At 44.5% G+C, this 18926-nt stretch overlaps 1 protein-coding gene across 2 annotated transcripts in view; it reads right to left on the reverse strand.

Annotated features, from left to right (window-relative positions):
* KIAA1549 (KIAA1549 ortholog) overlaps positions 1 to 18926 on the reverse strand; it is a 141377-nt gene that overhangs the window by 36992 nt on the left and 85459 nt on the right. For both annotated transcript variants that reach the window (XM_041752367.1, XM_041752365.1), the window contains exons 11-15: positions 13714 to 13910; positions 11925 to 12040; positions 6234 to 6439; positions 4394 to 4617; positions 3349 to 3502 (exon numbers count right to left, since the gene is read on the reverse strand). In XM_041752367.1, coding sequence (XP_041608301.1) covers positions 3349 to 3502; positions 4394 to 4617; positions 6234 to 6439; positions 11925 to 12040; positions 13714 to 13910 — 897 coding nt within the window. The remainder of the gene's footprint in view (positions 1 to 3348; positions 3503 to 4393; positions 4618 to 6233; positions 6440 to 11924; positions 12041 to 13713; positions 13911 to 18926) is intronic.

Below are 18926 nucleotides of genomic sequence, written 5' to 3' on the forward strand. Positions count from 1 at the left end.
TAAATGACTAGGTAGCTATTCTTCAAAACAACAAAAAAGAAAGCAAGAAAGCAACAGTCAGCCCAAAATGGAGTCACTGACCCCAGAGAACAAACCAAGACTTCCTTGCACTTCCAGCCTCTCACAGGAATGTGACCTTCCACTAGTCAATCTGGAGATTCCTGATCACTGCTATTGAGGTAATAATCTGCACAACAGACCCCGACCCTTTCCCTAAAGAAAGGTGACCTTGCCTGAAACAATCTATTTTCTGTTAGGAAACTTCTTCTCCTACCCGCTTTGGTCTATAAAACCTTCCATTTTGTATCACTCCTTGGATGGCTGGGTGGGATGCGGCCTGAATCATGAACTGCTGAATAAAGCCAATCAGATCTTCAAATTTACACAGCTGAATTTTGTTTTAGAACACTGTATGGCAATGAAGTGAGTGTGTGGCCACAAAAAAAAAAAAAAAAAAAAAAAAAAAAGCGAGCCTGAACTGAGATTCCAATGGTTCAACTTTTATAGCAAGAAATACACTCTGAAGCTGTGAAGGCAGGACTCATGAATCCTGCCAAGAAGGCAAAGAGCTATGGAGCCATGATGTCAGAACTTCCTGTTTTCCTGTTCTTTCTTCCTCTTAACAGCCTCCTCATACGGCAGGCTCTGCTACCAGCAACTTATAGGCCAAGAAGAGGTCTTGTTCACATCTCTCTATCCCAACATCTGCACGGTGTTTCACACATAGGTGGTACTTAATAAATGGATAATAGTGGTCTACAGAAGTTAAGATTTATCCAGGATCCCTACTGGAATTTGAATTCTGAGCTCTTGAATCTCTGTCTGATAATTTCATGAGTCAATTTGCTTCCTTTGTACAGATACGCACCCACCTATCATTCCTGAGAAATACAGCGGAAGGTTTTTTTTTTTAACCTTCAATCATCAGAGAGGATGTATTCTGATGCCTATTTTTCAATCCTTTGTGGGTAATTATGAGTGCGATCAGATACACGGGTTGGCCCAGGACAAGCTCAGTTAATGCCTGCTATCCCAATATAATCATTAACAGAGCCTTCTATCATTCTCTCAGGTGTCAGGTTTGGAGGATAAATTAGATCAGCGGTAGACAAACCTTTTCTGTAAAGGCCAAATGGCAAAAATCTTAGGCTCGCTGAGTCATATAGAGTCTGTTGCTCTGTAAGGGAACTCTACCACTCAGCAAAAACAGCCAGAGAGAACACGTAGATGAATGGGTGTGACAGTGTTCCAATAAAACTTCACAAAAACTGGTAGCTGGCCGGATTTGGCCTGACAGCCATAGCATCCTAACACTGAAATTATCATGGTAATGCTAGTTGCCAAGAAATCCAGGAATATTTCTTTCACGCTAGGAAAACAGAGCTTACAATGAGAAGATACTTTGAGGGTAAAATGTACAATTTAAGAAAAAAACATGTAGGTGTCATATCATCTTCAAGATCAAATACTACCTAAGAAAAAGTGAGTTCCACAAAAAGGCATTATCTTTGAGCGCATGTGTTTCAGAATTTGTTCAGAAAAAAGTCCATCTGAGAAAAATTTCATTTTAGGGAATCTCTGAAAAAGGAAGCCAGCTGACTGAGGTGGCGCTCTCCAGGGAAGGGTTTCTTTCCACCAGCTGAAGGAGGAACTTCTGCGCTTGCTGCTAAGAGAAAAAGCAAAAAGTGAAAAGATGATCCAGGGCCCCCTGAAGGCAGCCAGATTTCAGATTACCAATGAAGACAAATGGAGAGAGTAAGGGGAAGACACAAGACCCAATGGCATCAGATGATGGAACTCACAGCTACTTAAAAAAAAAAAAAGAAGGGAGGGGATTGAAACACCACTTGTGCAAATTTGCTTTAAGAGAATGAGCTCTGGCTAGCTAGGGAAGAGAGGGGGAAGGAGGAATGCCCCCTTCTTCTTTTCATTGGTTTCACACATCAGGCCTGAAAGTCCCCTTGGGAGACAAAAGTCAAAGCTTCAAGTGACCAGTCTGGGGAACCAAGGGGACTGTCCTCCCCAAATGAAGCAAAGCAACACAGTCGCCCAGACAACCACCTGCCCAAAACACAAGAGCAGTACAAGAGCACCATCTGCTGTAAGAACTGCCAGTGCGGGCTCCCCTATTTTAGAAATTCATTCACAGCCTTCCAAAAGGACCTGATTCATACCATTCAGGAGCAAAGCAGCCTAATCTGTAGAACGTTGCAACCCTCTGGGACTGCACCAATCCTGACAAGCAGGCTTACCCAGTCTTTACAGATACTAGAAATGCACAAGGTTGCCAAGGAAGTCTGTTTTTTTTTTTTTTTTTTTTTCAGATGATCATGATTCAGTGATAGCCCCAGTGTCAGTGTGGTGTTTGACATATTTGTGTAATTAGGTTTCACAACTTTCAGGGTTAGTTATTTGTGTAATTAGCAGACAATGGCTGACTGCACAAGCACTATCCAAAGTGATCATGGACATCACAAACCCCTTCTCCAAGGATGTTGTTGGGTTTTTTTCTTTTCTCGCTAATTTCTCTCTAAACAAGGATGCCTCTGTAAGTGTGTCTCCGGAAGGAGGAAGGGGTTTTGTGCAACGAGCCGGGACTGCATCCTGCACAAGGCTACAGGTGTCCACTGTGTGTCCTGGCACTGCTGAAGTTAGCCACATCTGGCACTCCTGCTCTGTCTTGGGGTGTCTTTGTGACTGTATTTCTCACAGACTCTTGGAGAGGCTAGCCCTTTCTTCCCTACTCAATGAGGTCTGTGTATGTGTGTGTTCATGCTATCAGTGTCTGCCTTTAACACTTTAAGCAATTTGGAGTGTGCCTCTTTCAGTTTGAAAAATATTTAATTCTGTATTTCTGAATTTCCATTAAGCTTTTTCTTCCATTAAAATTATATATATACACACATACACACACAAATCAAATATCTTCTTAGCACTCCAGTAAATATCCCTCCTATCCCAAGAAATCCAAACAACTCTCTGACCAGGGGAAGATAAAAAACAAACAAACAAACAAACAAACAAAAACCCTTCTGTTTTCCAGTTAACTTCAAGGAATGCCCATTCCAAAACATAAGAAAACAGGGCCTGCATACAGAAAGGACAGAGACAAGAGTTGCATTTCCCAGGGGGCTCACTCAGCAGCCCACTGGTCTCTGTGACTCCCATCTCCCCTCAAAGGGGCAGCCCACCAGCCCCGCCACGTCCCATGCCTCACGGCCTAGCTGGCCCTGGAGCGCCAGTCATCTGGCAATGCCACCACACAGGGCTATAGCCACCACTGTCCATCCTCCTTTCCCTAAGAGTCACCCCACCCTGATTTCAGAAACAAGAGGCAACATTACATACTGGGCAACCAATGTAGGCAGAGTTATGGACACCGGGGGGCCTTTTGTAAGTGCCATCACTGTCTGTGGTAATGAGTCTATCCTTCTCAGCATCTCCCGGGCAGCCGTTGACCTGGTGTTTCCGGCGTGGTTTGGGAGACCGTTTTATCCTGGAGCTTCCAGGGGAAAAAGAAAAGGTTATCTTCATAGGAAACAAATCTTCCAGTAACTTATTAACTAAACAAGTATTTTCTGAGCATCTGGGATATGCTGGCCACTGTAGTAAAGACCTCACAGGATATAAACAATGTGTAAGACACAGACTCTGCTATAAGGACGCCATAGTCTACCTGAGCATGTTAAACTCATGGAACAATAGAGAATCATATAAGGTAACCTAGAACCATGATTTTCCCAGGCATTCAGAAAAGGGCAAGGTCAATGCAAGCTACTGATGCGGCTGGCTATACAGTGAATGAAGTGGGTCTTGCAGAACAAGCAGGATCTGCAGAGGGGAGGGATGTGGGGAGAGGGTGTGAGGTGCAGACTCCACCATCCTGAGAAACAGGAAGCAGATGAATATTTGGAGAGATGTTGTCTACACTGCTGGATGGCGAAAAAGCAGCCAGAATGCAGAGCCCGGGTCCCCCCCCACCTGTTATAGGAACACGGGTTTCACATGGCAGGTAACCAAAGCCATTATAGGTGATGAACAGAGCAAGACATAAATGAGAACAATGATTAGAGAAAATGCATGTGCCTTGGGGGGTAGGGGTCTGGAAGACCAAGAGCCCAAGACTCTGAGGGCAGCTACGGGACAAGAAATGGACCTGGACCCAGAACCGACCTGGGTGCATGTGCAGAGGAGGTGAAGGTACTGGGAGAGGGGGAGGAGAGGACCACCTGAGAAAGGAAAGGTGACTGCCATTTCCAACTAGTTGACTTCAAGGAGGCAGAGAAAACCCAGGGACAGGGTTCTGAGGCCATTGGACAGGCAGGCCAGTGAAGGAGCAAAGCCACAGGGGCTCCACAGGCAAACCTCAGAGAGCCCTGCTGGGGATGCCCACCTCTTCCTAGGCTCTATGAACACCGAGGGCACACTGGCCGTGGGGTCCAGGATCTTGTCGATCTGCATCTGAGCCCTGCGGTACACGCGGTGCCGCTCGCGCGTGTCACCCGAGGACAGGTCGTCCACCACTGGGAACTCGTAGTGCCCGCGGCGCTTGGCACGGAGACGGATCTTGTTCCGATGGTGCTCAATCTCGGACTTGTGCCGCAGCGCCGTCTGGATCTGTGTGGCCAGGGAAGAGAGGGGAGACACATGGCATGTTCCCGAAGGCTTCTGGCCCCCATGCAGAGATAGCATCTTGGGAAGGCCTTCCTGCGGGCGTTCTTTTCCTCCAGACCACCATCCCAGGCTCCTGAGGCCCCAAAGGGTGTGACATTGCCAGCCACACCCACACATGGGGGCCCCATCACCCCAGGGAGTTGGGTCCCGTAGCCTATGTTTGCATCAAATACCATATTTTAAAAAGAGAGTTAAAGAAAACCATGAAGATGTATCCTATCACAGGCCTGGTGAGCACATTTTCTTTCTGTCTGCCAGATGGAGAATCCACTTTGGGGTGCTTACACATGGCAGGCACAGAGGCACAGGCCACACGGGACTGATGGAGACAGGTCTGGGTTAGAACTGGGGCTGTGCAGGGCTGGGGCTCCCCAGCACTGGTGAACAGAGAGCACGCACACCATCCTAAACCCATAGCACACATTCTTAGCAAGAAGACAAAGAGGCATAGAGAGGAAAAACCCTAAGAACTCTTGACAGGCTTCTGTAAGATGATTGACTTCAAGGATCACCTACAAAGTGGGTAGGGGGTTGCAACTGTACCAGTTTCTTACTACTTCACCCCAGCAGAACTCACAACACTAGCAGGTATTTCTTAGAGGCAGGAAATGGACAGGCATGAAGCTGCCTTATGCACAATCCTAAATGGCCTTCGCTCCACTCATCATCCAGCCCAGGTCAAATCTCTCAAGTTCAAGTTAATGGTGACCTGGCTTGGCCTTCTGGTTCCCAAAATCTTAGGGGGGGAACAGATCTAACTCACTCTTCCAGGATTCACTGGAATAGGATTTTACTACATATTACTAGATCCTTAGGGCCAGAGTGGATCTATCAGGGATCACAAAGTCTACAGTGGTCCTAAGACCACCCCAGGTTCAAAAGTTCATCAGGAAAACTCAAAGGACTCAGGAATTAGTCTCATCTATTACAGCCCAAGAATGCAAATCAAAAGAAGCAACAGGAAATGGCACATGGGATAAAGTCTAGAGGAAAGCAGGTGCCAGCTTCTAGAAGACCTTTCCCAGGAGAGTCACACAGAACGTGCCTAATTCTTCCAGCAATGAATTGTGACAACGCATGTGACATGTTGTCCACCAGGGGAGCCCATTAGAAATGCAATGCCCAGGATTCATACTGGGGCTGGTCCAACAGGCCCCCTCTGCCTAGCCTGTACCAAAATTCCAGAGTCCCAGAAGGAAAAGAGATGTTCAGATAAGTCATACTGTTTGCATCAACAGTCTAGGAACAATGGGAATGTTTCAGAAACGTAAGTTCCCAAACCTCAGCCAAGGGCCACAACAGGACTTCTGAAGGATAGCAGTCTTGGGTTTGCTACGTTAACTCCCTCTCCGTACATCTGCCAGTATGCCTGACAGCGTCTGTGAATAGTATCGAGCTAAACAAAAGCTACATTTAATATTTAAAATGAAGATACTTGTCAGCAGCTCCTACCTTTAGTAACTTCCCGACACCAAAATTTCCATCTGTTTTTAAGCACTTATCAAACCAGAATGTGACTTCTTAAAAAAATAAATGTACTTTTTAAAAAGAACAAATACCTCTTTGTTAATTTTGTTGGTTTCTGCCACCCGGTCGGCCAATACAGGGTGCTGAACTGGAGGTGCGGGGATGGGCTGCATGGCGATCAGCTGAATCTTATTGGGAACCCGCCGGCTGGCCTCCGAGGACCGGGAGAGCCTGTCCACATGCTCGAAGATGGAGGCTGACGAGTGCTGCTCATTGCCTGAACTGGGTAGCGGTGGCCCTGGAGCAGAAGGAAAAGCAAAAGCCTAAATAAATAAAGCCATCCTAAAGAAATAGCAAATAATTGGTCATTATACTACTTGGTGCCCAAACTTGCCCTGTTTTGGTTAAAGGGGGTTAAAAGTCTTCAGGAAGGGAAAGGAAAGGGCAGGAGCCACTCAGTCTGTCACTACCCGACTTATACAACTTTGAGGAAAACACTGACAGCAGATCTGAATTTCTGTGCTTATTTAGAGAGAGAGACATTTAGTCACCAATACAATTATACTGGTGAAAAGGGAGAAGATGGAGGGGAGTGTGGACATGCAGGCATGTGCTGCTTTGCCCTGAACACATCTGGCCTTTTGGTTCTGATGCAGAAAGAAAACTAAGCTGAAGAGCCACGAGAAGAAAAAGCTGCTGCCTGTGGGGCATTTGTTCCTACTTTAAAAAAAAGAAGAGTAGTAAGTACCCTGAAAAATTATCAAAGGGGGAAACTGTAAGGCATGTATATTTTACTGTAACTTGAACTTTTTAGAAAAGTAATCAGAACTTCAAAAAAGAAAAGACACTGGATCTTGGTATAATGGGTGATGGTCTTCAATTTCTTGCATTTTTTCATGTGAGGATTTTCTCTAATGAGTATGACTTTTATAGTAGAAATAATCCCAGTAAGCTTTAGTTTTAAAAAGGCAAAATTAGGGGGTTCCTGGGTAGCTCAGCTGGTTGGACATCTGCCTTCAGCTTGGGTCATGATCCTGGGGTCCCTAGATCAAGCCTCATGTCAGACTCCCTGCTCAGTGGGTACATAGCCCTCTTGTCTCTGTTGCTCCCCCTGCTTATGTGCTCGCTCACCGTTGCGCTCTCAAAAAATAAATAAAAATCTCTGAAGGAAAAAGAAAGGCAAAGAGAAAGATGCAGAAGGGCTGAAGAGATGGAGAGAGCACAACAGAGCTACTTGGAAGTGCTCCCTCTGATAAGCCACAGTCGCCCTCTGAATGCTCTGGACACTGCTTTAAAATAAATGACCAAGAGGCCATGAGAAGGAGTGAGAGCATGTGGAATCTGTTTTTAAACAAAAGCGTGAAGTTGGAAAGCTTGAGCACAAGTGAAAATATAGAGGTTTCTCCTTGATGTAAAACAAGATAGAACTGAGCCAAACAGTAAGAAATAGTAGCGGCTATTTTCGTAAGGAATGCATGCACATTAGTGTATATAAGTCTTTGCACTTCCTCTCCACGTGAATTATATTCATTCATTACCCTATAAGATTAGAAATGATTTACAGAACTGTGAATGAAGGACACTTCTCTTAGCAAGGAGGCATAGTTGTCTGGATTCAGGCTATTTGGGGCTTTCTTTCCTTGCCCTGGGCCCAGAGGGAGCGTATTTGTGCAACACAAGCACAGCCAGGCACCACCATTCATCCAGTGGCAGCTACTCAAATTGCAGGCACAATGCCTAAAAGGAGGTAATTAGCTTTACCAGATAGCCTAGCCTGGCTAACCCAAACTTATAACACAGCAACAAATGTCACAAAGGGGGGCCCATTAAGCTACTGACACTTAAAGGTGAAACAATTTTTTCCTCCAGGAGGGTGCATCTGATTTCCTCCAGGGCACACAGATGACAAAGAAAGAACATGCACCCCTCCCCCTCCCACAGTGCTATCTGCCTGCCTGGGTACCTAGGAGCTGCAGGCCTGTGACCAGCTCCAGTCTGTGCCCCATTCCGGCCCCCAACTTTGGTCATGGCTCGTCACTCTGTAATTCACCAAGTGCAATCACAGAAGCAGGAGAAGCCCAGGAAATCCTCAAGCTTCTTTTTTTTTTTTTTTAAGATTTATTTATTTACTCATGAGAGACACACTCTGAGAGAGAGAGAGGCAAAGACACAGGCAGAGGGAGAAGCAGGCTCCTAACAGGGAGCCCGATGCGGAATTCAATCCCGAATCTTGGGATCATGACATGAGCTGAAGGCAGGCGCCCAACGGCTGTGCCACTCAGGCATCCCAATCCTCAAGCTTCTACACTACTCAGAACCCAACCATTCTAATATACATAATTCTAAAATATATAGAGAGATACATATCTATATATCTCTATGTATAGATATCTGGGTTATTTTTATTGTTTGCTACATATTGCATAATTTTTTTAAATGACCTGGACAATAATAACCACTGGAAAGTACAACTGTATACAGAGAGATTAATCTTTGTGCATCTTCCTTGAGGTCAATTAGAGACTCTGGATTAAAACCCATTTCTATGCCAATATTACAAAACAAAACAAAAAAATTGTCATGATAGAGTATAGGATAACATCAACAATGCAGAATGGCAGAGGGTAGGAAAATATGCACTGTTAAAATGCTGAAGCAACAGAATACTCTTAAATACTAATTTCATTATCTATAGGTGAATATAGTCCAAGTGCATTATCACTAAGGCCCGTGGCCCCCATTTATATCCTGTGAGGCAAGGATCCCATTTCTCTTTCTGTCTTCATCCTGTCTGGCACCTCCCCCAACATAGGCTCTGAGCAAACATTTGCTGAAGGCAGGACTAAATGACCTGGACTAAGTTTATAAAATGTTACCTCAAAAAGCCTCTGGGAATCTGCCATAATGCAAAGAATTCTAATTTATAACTTCAATCATTTCATGAGTGCTCCACGATTATACCTGAAAAACTTAGATGTTACAGGTAGTCAAACAGCTGCCCTGCAATCTCACTAAAACTATCAATTTGTTTTGAAAACTCCTTTTTTTTAAAGATTTTTTACTTATTTTTTCAAGAGTGAGCAAGTGAGAGAGAGCATGAGTGGGGAAGGAGCAGAGGGAGAAGTAGACTCCTTGCTCAGCAGGGAGCCCAAAGTGGGCCTCGATACCAGGACTCCGGGATCATGACCTGAGCCAAAGGCAAATGCTTAACCAACTGAGCCACCCAGGTGCTCCCTGGGTGTTTTTATTTTTAAGATTTATTGATTTATTTGAGAGAGAGAACAAATGGAAAGAGGCAGAGGAAAAGAATCTTCAAGCAGATTCCCTACTAAGCATGGAGCCTGCTGCGATGCTCAATCCCAGGACTCTGAGATCACCACCGGAGCCAAAATCAAGAGTTGGATGCCTTAGCCAACTAAGCCACCCAGGCACCCCCACTTTGCAAACTCTTTAGCACTTGCCAAAGTAGATGTCAGCTTAATTCCAACTGAGACCTCTATAATTCCATTCTAGAATTCGGAATTTGTGGAACTCTCATTAATGATGTTCCAACTACTCAAAAATCACACCCTTGCACACACGTTTCGTAGCACTTACCTACTGGGTGGATTCCTGATGACAGAGGAGGGGGAATGGAAATTACGCAAGGACACCACAGACAGTAACAGCCTGAGTGCCACTGCCTTTACTTGAGGAAGGTACATCATTGCCCTATCTCATCTCGCTCTTCACAACTCTACATGGGAGCCCATGGTAGCAATATGACTTATTCTCAAACCTCGATAACCAAACACAGTGACAATCTGAGTTGATAACCTCATAATGGTCCGTGGATAGTCATATATGTGGCATGGTTTAGCCACCTTCCAAGAATAAAGCACAACCTCTAATAGACCAAAACCAAAACAATACTCTTTCATCAGCTATCACTGCAATGTGGGTTCTGAATATGTCAGATGACTTGTGACATCCACAGAGCGCCTCGCCAAGGAGTTGGAAGGGACCCAGTGGCTATGCCACCTGCTGTGTAAGAGAGAACACTGGTCCCAAGGCAACATGGAGGATGGGACCAAATGGTTCTCAAGCAACTATGACTTGCCACAAAAGAAGGATTTTTACATGATTTACAAAATAATTCAAAAGCTATGATTAAAAACGCAATCTTTTCTATAGGGTATTCAACTAAGTTCTATGCAAGCTAAAATGCCTTCGTGGCAGCCTTCAAGAAACAAATAAAATCTTCTAAGCGAATTGATATGTAGAGTAAGAAAATCCTCTTCCTAAAAGATGAAAATAACATAGAGATTATGGTGTCTCTCCAAATCATAATAGCAGCAGTTAAGCTTCTAGAACTCACAAGAACATCTGGTGCACTTGCCTCCTTCCACAGGCAACTCAGCCCCACACCTGACATGCTTTACTACCTGGATTCTGAATATATGTTGATAGTGATTTTTTATTTTTGTTAGCCACGCAGAATATACTAATACTGTCAGGGATTAAATGTAGGAACTAAAAGATTTTCTCAGATAAGCAATAAACAGAAACTGAGAAACTCCAGAGCTGATCCTTCCCCGCCACCCCCCCCCTCCCCAAATATTTCCTTGCTGGGATCAAAATTAGATTTTAGTCCAGTTTATCTGAAACAGAGCACCTGTTACCATGGTGCTAAATAACTTCTAAGATTCTGTGAAACTGGATCCAAAGAAAAAACTCTTCCCTTATTCTAAAGGGATTTTCTTTAACATCAAAAAAGAGCTGGAAGGAATTTCAAAAATGAGCTAGTTTAGTCCCACAGAAGCCCCAAAGGCTAAGGGACTTGCAAGGTCACAAGCATGACAGTGATAGATCAGGCCCTCTGGCTTCCAGCTAGATTCCGTTCCTTTATAGAATATGGTTCATTCTGTACTGCATTTCAAACAAAGAAATTTGTGATGACAAATGTTTAAGTATAAAAATTACTATTAAAAATAATATCCTGAGGCATCCCACTTTTCTTTGCATTACCGAAACACTCCTGAAATATAAATAAAACGCCAGCAAATACAAGAGCTGTAGTTGCACATTTATTTAACAGAACCTATTAAACTAAATCCAAACTACCTTGCCATCACACCAAAAAATGCCTCTAAGTCTAGTTAGACCTATGGGCTTAGTTTTATCAGAGAGCATGAGCTTGTGCTCGCTTCAGCAACACATATAGAGAGCATGAGCTCCACGGTAAAGCCCTTTGGGATGGACATGAAGTTTGTTTCAGACCTGGCCTTGAAAGCCACTGACTACAGATACAAGTATGCTACACGATTCAATCACACTGAAGTACCTGCGAGAACAGTGATGTAGGAAAAGGACCAAACACGATGCATTTGCTCACCCATGATAAACGACTTTCTGGCAGTGACAGCTGAGAAAAATCTAGAATTGGATCCTCAGAAGGTCACTAAGTTCCAGAGGCAGTTCTTGAGACTCTGATTTTACTTTGATTCCTCCTTCTTCAGGGAGGAAAACCATTAGGACTCTAAACTAGAATGGAATGTCGCTATTAACCTCAAAACATATTTGAGTGAATCCCTAACTTCTAGCATAATCTCCTGCCTCAACACAGACACCAGTACAACATATTAGATGGTGACAGTCGATGCTGAGAAATTCACCATATGGATGATGAATATTCCACTGCAGATTTTTTTTAATGTTTAACATTTGAAGTAGCGTAAAGTCTTATCCTATTGGAATCTCATAATTAACTATGTTTAACGTGGAGAATGAGAAAAGTCACAGACCGCTCTGTGGGGCTCTGTGGGATGGGCCATCGTTCACCGCTCCTGGCGTCTTGTCTCCTGCATCCCTCTCACTGGACTCCTCACTTACAGTAGAGTCAGCATCCGAGGGAGAAACTCTGCAGTCACAAAACAAATGCAAACATTAGGAAAAAGAAAGAAAGGACCTGGTCTCGGTGGGGGCAGAGTAAGGGGGAGAGGTCACATTAATTTCAATGTAGAAGTCAGGCTTCCAGGTTAAACAGACAGAAATGAGACAGTCTACAAAATCATCTTCAAGGAACACATTGACAGCACATGGTCCCCTCTAGGACACAGTATAACATGGCTTATATGGCTTAATAGGCTGCATTCCAACAAATGCTAGGAAGCTAAGTGCCTTTCTGGAGGACGGTCCCTGGAGGATGGTTACCAGGGCCCTGGATTCCAGTTTGGGTCTGGCAGAGGCTATATCAGAAGATGTGGAGTTCAGGCCTGGTTCCAGGTCAACTGGGACTGCAGAATTCCTAGGAACCCAGGGTGGTCCTACAGTCACCCCACAGAATCCCACAGCTCTGGGAGACACCTATACTTACAACACAAAAGCAACAATCACCCCTGAGCTTTGAGTCTATATATAAAAAACCAGGTGACACAGCACCAGGCCGCACTAGGCTAATGAGAATCATTAACAGGTTAGCAGCCCTTCTCTTTGTGCTCCTGAGGGATGCTACAGTCCTACATTAACAATGCAGACTATTGAAATGTTATGTCTAAATGTTGAGGATGAGATAACCAAGGAAGAGGAAAAAAAAAAAAACTTGGCAAAATTATACTAACATATTCAAGTCTTTAATGATTTGATTTATTCTTAGCCTGCAAGATGATTAAGCAAATAACATCTCTCTACATAATTCATTTTCTTTTGTAAAGATCATGGTGTAACATCCATTCAATTGTTAAAACTAGGCCAGAACCCCCGGGGTAGGTTTTCTGGTAAGTCAGAAATTGTGACAGCGTTTCAAATGTTGGTATGATCACACATTTCTTCTCTCTTCGCAGGGAATCAAGATTTGGAGTTCAAAGCTCAAAGGAAGGCTGATAATTTGAGGCTTCTATACCCTCGTGTGATTGTGCTGAGATCTAAAGTCAGCTGCATAAAGCCTGATTCTGAACTTTGACCAAGCTACAGCCCTTCTCCCAGGATCAGAGGGTGATGGGGACTTCCAGGTGGGTGTTAATACACAGTTCTTCGTGTACTTTTCTTTGATAGGAGGAATGGAAATACACTGGGAATGGGGAGCTGGGCAGGGAGGAGCGGGGCTGAGTCCAAGGAAACATGCTAACGAGGGTGACAACACAGACAGCCAGAGGAAAAGCAAGCAAAGAAAAAAGGATGTGATGAAAGTCACCTGCAGACAAAGCAACGAAGTCATAGCCAGACGCTAGCATAACAGCAAGGGCAAAGCCACTATACTGGCTGAGCGTGTATTATGTGTCATGCACTCTCTATACATTACTTCTGCTATCATTTCCAGAGGGCCCAGAATGATCACCCCAGAATACACACTCGAGCTAGGCAATACCTAATAATTGTCAGGGGGAACCACCAAAGCATCTGGCCTCCTCTGGTAGTCCACTGGAGCAGACTGGGAGCCCTTGGGTTTGTTGACTTTGGACAAGCAGTTGCCAGTCTCCTGGGCTGTAGACCCAGGGAATACTCACCATCAGTTCTTCTGATACTGGAAACTGACAAACTGAAAAGGGAAACATGCTCTGTGATAGAGAACAATACAGAAAGACCGATAAGAACCTTCCTCTGTGACGGACATTCTTAGAAGGGATCTTTGCCTTCGGGCTCGGCACATCTCCATTTTCAGAAGGTGTGGTGTGGTCCTTCACAGGTCCCGGCAGTGGTGCTGGCTCATGAATAATCAATATGTCGTCTTTATTGTGCTGACCCAGATGCTGCTTAGCAAAATCAAAGCCCTTCACACTAGGGATCTGCAACTAAAACACACACACACACACATACAAGTGAGACAGTCCATCTGAAATCTGAGGACTGTAAAAAGGGATCATGAGAGCTGGCAAGATCACTGAGTGCCAACTTCTGACCCGAGATCGTGCTTGCCATCTCACCATTCTAATTCAACAAGCATCTCTAAAATGTCAACTGTGTGCACAGCACCATTTATACCTAGAGTTTGCAGAAAAGACAGATACTTCTGAAAGATTAAAGAAGAGTACAGGATCAAATGGCTAGGCCATAATATAAAACACATCACAAGACAATACCTGACTCACCATCACAGTAGCATGATCATGACTATGCAGTTCCAGAGGGATAGGCACGAGCGAGACACTCTTTACAGAGAAATGGAGACTTGAGCCAGGACTCACAAGGCAGACAGAACTGGGAAATGAAAAGGGGCAGCTACACAGAGAATGTTCTAGATCATGTCAGGCACCAGGAAACACTTGAGGGCTGGGAAGAGATCACATCAGGTGCCCTAGAAGGGTCAGAATGTGGGGAGAGAGAGAAGGCTGGCTAACAACAAATGTCAGTTTCTGGAGCAGGAAACCACCAAGTATTTCTGAAGAGGCAGATTTCTAAAATCCAAGAAGACAGGACACAAAGAGATGTAAAAGGGCCAACAATACCCATGCAAACAATAATGAAAGCCTGAGCCCCAAATCCTAGCAATGAAAATGGGAAGGAATGAATAGTTCTAGAGACTGGGCTGAAGGATCTGGAAGCCAAAAATAGACACAAGAGGCAAAGGAGGGAAAGCAGCCAGTGATGACTTGAATGACTTATACAGGCAGGCATCCTGAACAGTGGAAGGGACATTCATCACAAAAGAATGGTAACCTGAGGAGATAAAAAGACAGGTTTCACTTTAGACATGCTGAGTTTGAGATGGCAGGAAAAGCTCCAAAGGAGAGTAGCCCCGTGTTGCTGGACATGGAGGACAATGGCATGGGGGAAATTCCAGGCTGGAGACAGGACTTTGAGAGAATCTATATAGAAGATGACAGGTAGGGGACCTGAGATTTTTTTTTTCTCCTGACATTTTTCAAGATGAAAACAGAGTCTGTGGATAAAATGTTGGGGAACATCTAATAGTTTGGGGCTCAAAGGAGGAAAAGGAGGAAAAGCAAAAAATAGGTGACTTCAAAGAAAAGAATTTGCCAAGTTCAATGTAATAGAAGGCAAGGGGATAGAAAATTTCCAGGAAGGAGGAACCAATGGAAGTAACAGGGATGCAAAGAGGAAGCAGAAAGGGGTCTTTGAAAAAGTCCACCTCTCACGCTGGTGGACACAGAAGTCCTACCTGAGCACCTGGTAGCAACACCAAACCCTCAACCAAGACCCCCTGAACCTGCCACCAGAGTCCAGACCTCAGCTTCCAGGCCCTGTAACACAGAAGTATACAGAACTGTGGGCAATAAAGGTAAGGCACCTTTTGTGGTATGACACTAAAAAAGTGTTGGGGTGGGTGGGGAGATATCATGTGTCATTAATTTGAGCTTGAAGAGCATAGGAAACTAAAGCATTTCAAAAGCTTTTCAAAAGCTAAGCATTTCAAAAATTGTCCCAAGGGACAATTTGGCAGGAAGGCCAAATGCACAACCAAAGAAAGCCCCTAGGCCATATTCCACCCCTAAAGAAAGTCCATCAGTCAAAGACAAAGGCCAAACCAATGTAAGGAGTTATTTTAGACAATGTGCTATGCAGAAGCAAAAGGTTTTGTCATATATATGTTAGTTTTATGCCAAATGAGTGACAACACCAATAACCTACATTTGTGATCTCGAAGGTCTTTTTAGCACTGCAAGTGAAAAGGAAAGTAGTCGGCAGTAATGACTTATGCCAGCAGAGGGAGACAAAACTTACTATAAATGTAGTTTAGAAAGGCGTTGCTTGGAAACAAAAGGCAAAGCCCTGGTGTGGCTGTATTTTCTAAATTAATGATGTCATGTGACAAGAGCAGGCTACCCCACCTCAGGGGGCCTTTGTGATTTGCACACAGTCCTTGGCTCAGGAACACTGTTTCACATACACAAACCCAAACCTGCCCCTCTCAAGTTCCCCACTCCCCTCCAACCACTCAGGATAAGCTTATCTCATCCACAAGACGGTGATCTTCAGTAGGACTCCCCGAATCCCTGGGGGGTATATGTTTTCCTAGGGGTATGCAGCTATTTTAAGACCATCACAGTCCAGATGGACAAGCTCTGTATGTGCTCTTCACTACCAGTGATTTTCCTGAGTGTGTGTGCCTGTGATCTGGGCATTGCGCTGATTCCTCTTTCCTGCCTACCGTCATAAGGGTCCTTCTCCTACTTTACAGAAGAGAGGCACACCTCTCACCCCAGCTGTATGTACTTCATGGTAGCTCCATAAACAAGCTGCCTCTAAGTGAAAGAATCACAGACATAATCAACAGTCACAGAGTCAACATCATTAACACCATTTAATAAATCTTGGTAAAATCTTTTTTAGTGTATCTCTCAGCAAGAAACTAAAATGTCTCCAATGACCAATACAATCACTTTTGCAAGGTAGGTGGTCTGCTTTACCCAAATTAAAAGAGGAGCCACAGACTGTCTCCTCCAAGTAGAGATCTCCAAGTGATTAAAGGAAAAATACAAACAGCACCACTTCTGTGGTGCCTTCCGTGTACCCCAAGTCTAGGAGTTAATACTACTGGTCTACCCTGACAAACTCTCAGAGTTTGTGCAAGAAACAAGCATCTGGATATGTTAAAATGCTTCATTATTGTTGCTGTTGGTTGATGAAATATCAAACAGTTAATATAAATAGCTAAGCGTTCTCAGGCATCAGATAAAACCCATGAAGTTAGATACAAAACTTCATAATTTAGCAACAGGGTGTGACACATGGTCGACCATCTGTAAATATTTGATGACTAAATGAATTTTAAAAAGTCAGTTGAAGCTCCAAACTTATTGGATCTTTTGGGGAGCCAAGACAATGGCTGTATGTCATCAATAAAATATATGTCCATCAAAGCCCTGTTGGCTTACTGTTGATTCCCACTAACATTTTCGAATATATCCATTAGATCCTTGCACTTCTCACCGGCACTGTGAGTCACCACCTTTTACAATAGAATTTTGGCAACTACTCTGTGCTTCTGCACAAAACAAAAGCTATCTTAGAACACACAGAAGGAAGAAATTAGAGGAAACCTTGCCCACTTATGGAATTAGCTCCTTTTGTTTCATCCTTACTTTCCAGAATGCTTTTTCTTTCCATTTCTTAAAAAAAAAAAAAAAAAAATCTAGAGTTAAGTCTGGATGTATTGTATCTCTGGCTTCCACATGCAGAACAAGCTTCAATCAGTAATTTATAAAAGAAGAGCCACGATTAATTAGTGCCTTCAATATTTCCATTAGGACTCGTTATTTCTGAGGAAAGACGGCTCTTTTGTTCCTTCTCTCTTTAATATGTCACAGAGGGGACAGGCCTCATTGTCCGTGCCCCGCTGGAATACATCACCGACAAGTCAGAGTGGGCTGGTAAAGCAGGGCAGCCAAAGAACAGGAGAGATGTCTGATGAATTTTAAAACATATGAGCCATAAATATAATAAAACCTGGATGGAATAAGATAAGAGTGAATCTCTAGCACTCCAGTTAGCCTGAACTCCTGAGAAGGAGCAGTTAAGGTGACAATAGAAATCACAGGGCAAACCCCAAACGTGCCCAAAATGAAAATTTGCAATCTCGAAGACAGCAGCATTGTCTACCCATTTCTTATTTGGTGGATGTGATCTGTGAAAAGCCCCCACAGTTGCCGTGCTGCTTCCATTCAGAAGGTGAAGAGAAGGCAAAGTTACTGCCGTGTGTGTCTACTGCAGCCCCAGGGCCTCTGGTCACCCTGTGGTCTAGGAGTTAGAGGAGCAGAACTCCCAAGATTCTCCCGCCCGCAGGCCACAGCAAGTCACAGCCAAGCGACCACGGGGGTCCTGAACTCTCCACATAGTAGACACCACAGGGTCCTTGAGGAGAATCAAAGAGCAACCACAGGAGATGAGATGAACTGGGCTGAGATGGGAGAAAAGACCACGGAGCCACTCCCTTCAATCAGCTGTCCACACAGCCTTCCAAAGTGGCCGTTTGAGGGCAGCCCGGGTGGCTCAGCGGTTTAGTGCTGCCTTCAGCCCAGATCCTGATCCTGGAGACCCGGGATCGAGTCCCATGTCGGGCTCCCTGCATGGAGCCCTCTGCCTGTGTCTCTGCCTCTCTCTCTCTCTCCATCTCTCATGAATAAATAAATAAAATCTTTAAAAAACAAACTGGTTGTTTGAGACCTAAATACATTCAAGCTGCTCTCCCTGCTGAAAATCCTTCTGTGGCTGCTCCCCACTACCAACAGCACCACTGCTGACCCCTGATATGTCCTACAACCCCTCCCAACCTGGCTCTCGCCTACTGTCAACTCAGCTTTTGCTGCGCCCTTCCAGGCAACCTTTCCTCCATCATTCCTGATATATAGGCCATTCCCTTGACCTGTGCCCACTGTAATTACCTGGCTTCATCTCCTCAACCTCTGAGCTTCAACCCCAGCATTGCCTCTTTCCAGAAGACAGAGGCAGTCCACCACCTAGAAGGCTGCCCCTCCTCTCTGCTTCCAAGACAACCTACACAGACTTATGCTGCTATGTGCCAGCATCTGGGTCACTTGTCCTTCTCCCCTACTGAAGTGCTCAAAGCAGGGATTGCATGTTATCTGGGCTTGTAACCTAGCCTGGCCCTGCTTGGCTCAGAGCAATTGCTTGGTGATACAGTGACTAAGGCAGCTCTTTCGGCTGCCCACTGGTCAGGAACCACGGTCCCACACCAACAACAGAGAGTGGACTGTCCCCATCAGAAGGAACAAGTTTTCATGGGACCAGCAGCATCTAGCCAATGCCATTCATATCTTTAAACAGAACCTCAACAGGGCAAGGTGGGTCCAAGCCACAGTTTTTCTGATACCAGTCAGCAGTGATTA

This window comes from Vulpes lagopus, chromosome 4 (assembly GCF_018345385.1).
Source record: "Vulpes lagopus strain Blue_001 chromosome 4, ASM1834538v1, whole genome shotgun sequence".
Classification (NCBI taxonomy): Eukaryota; Metazoa; Chordata; class Mammalia; order Carnivora; family Canidae; genus Vulpes; species Vulpes lagopus.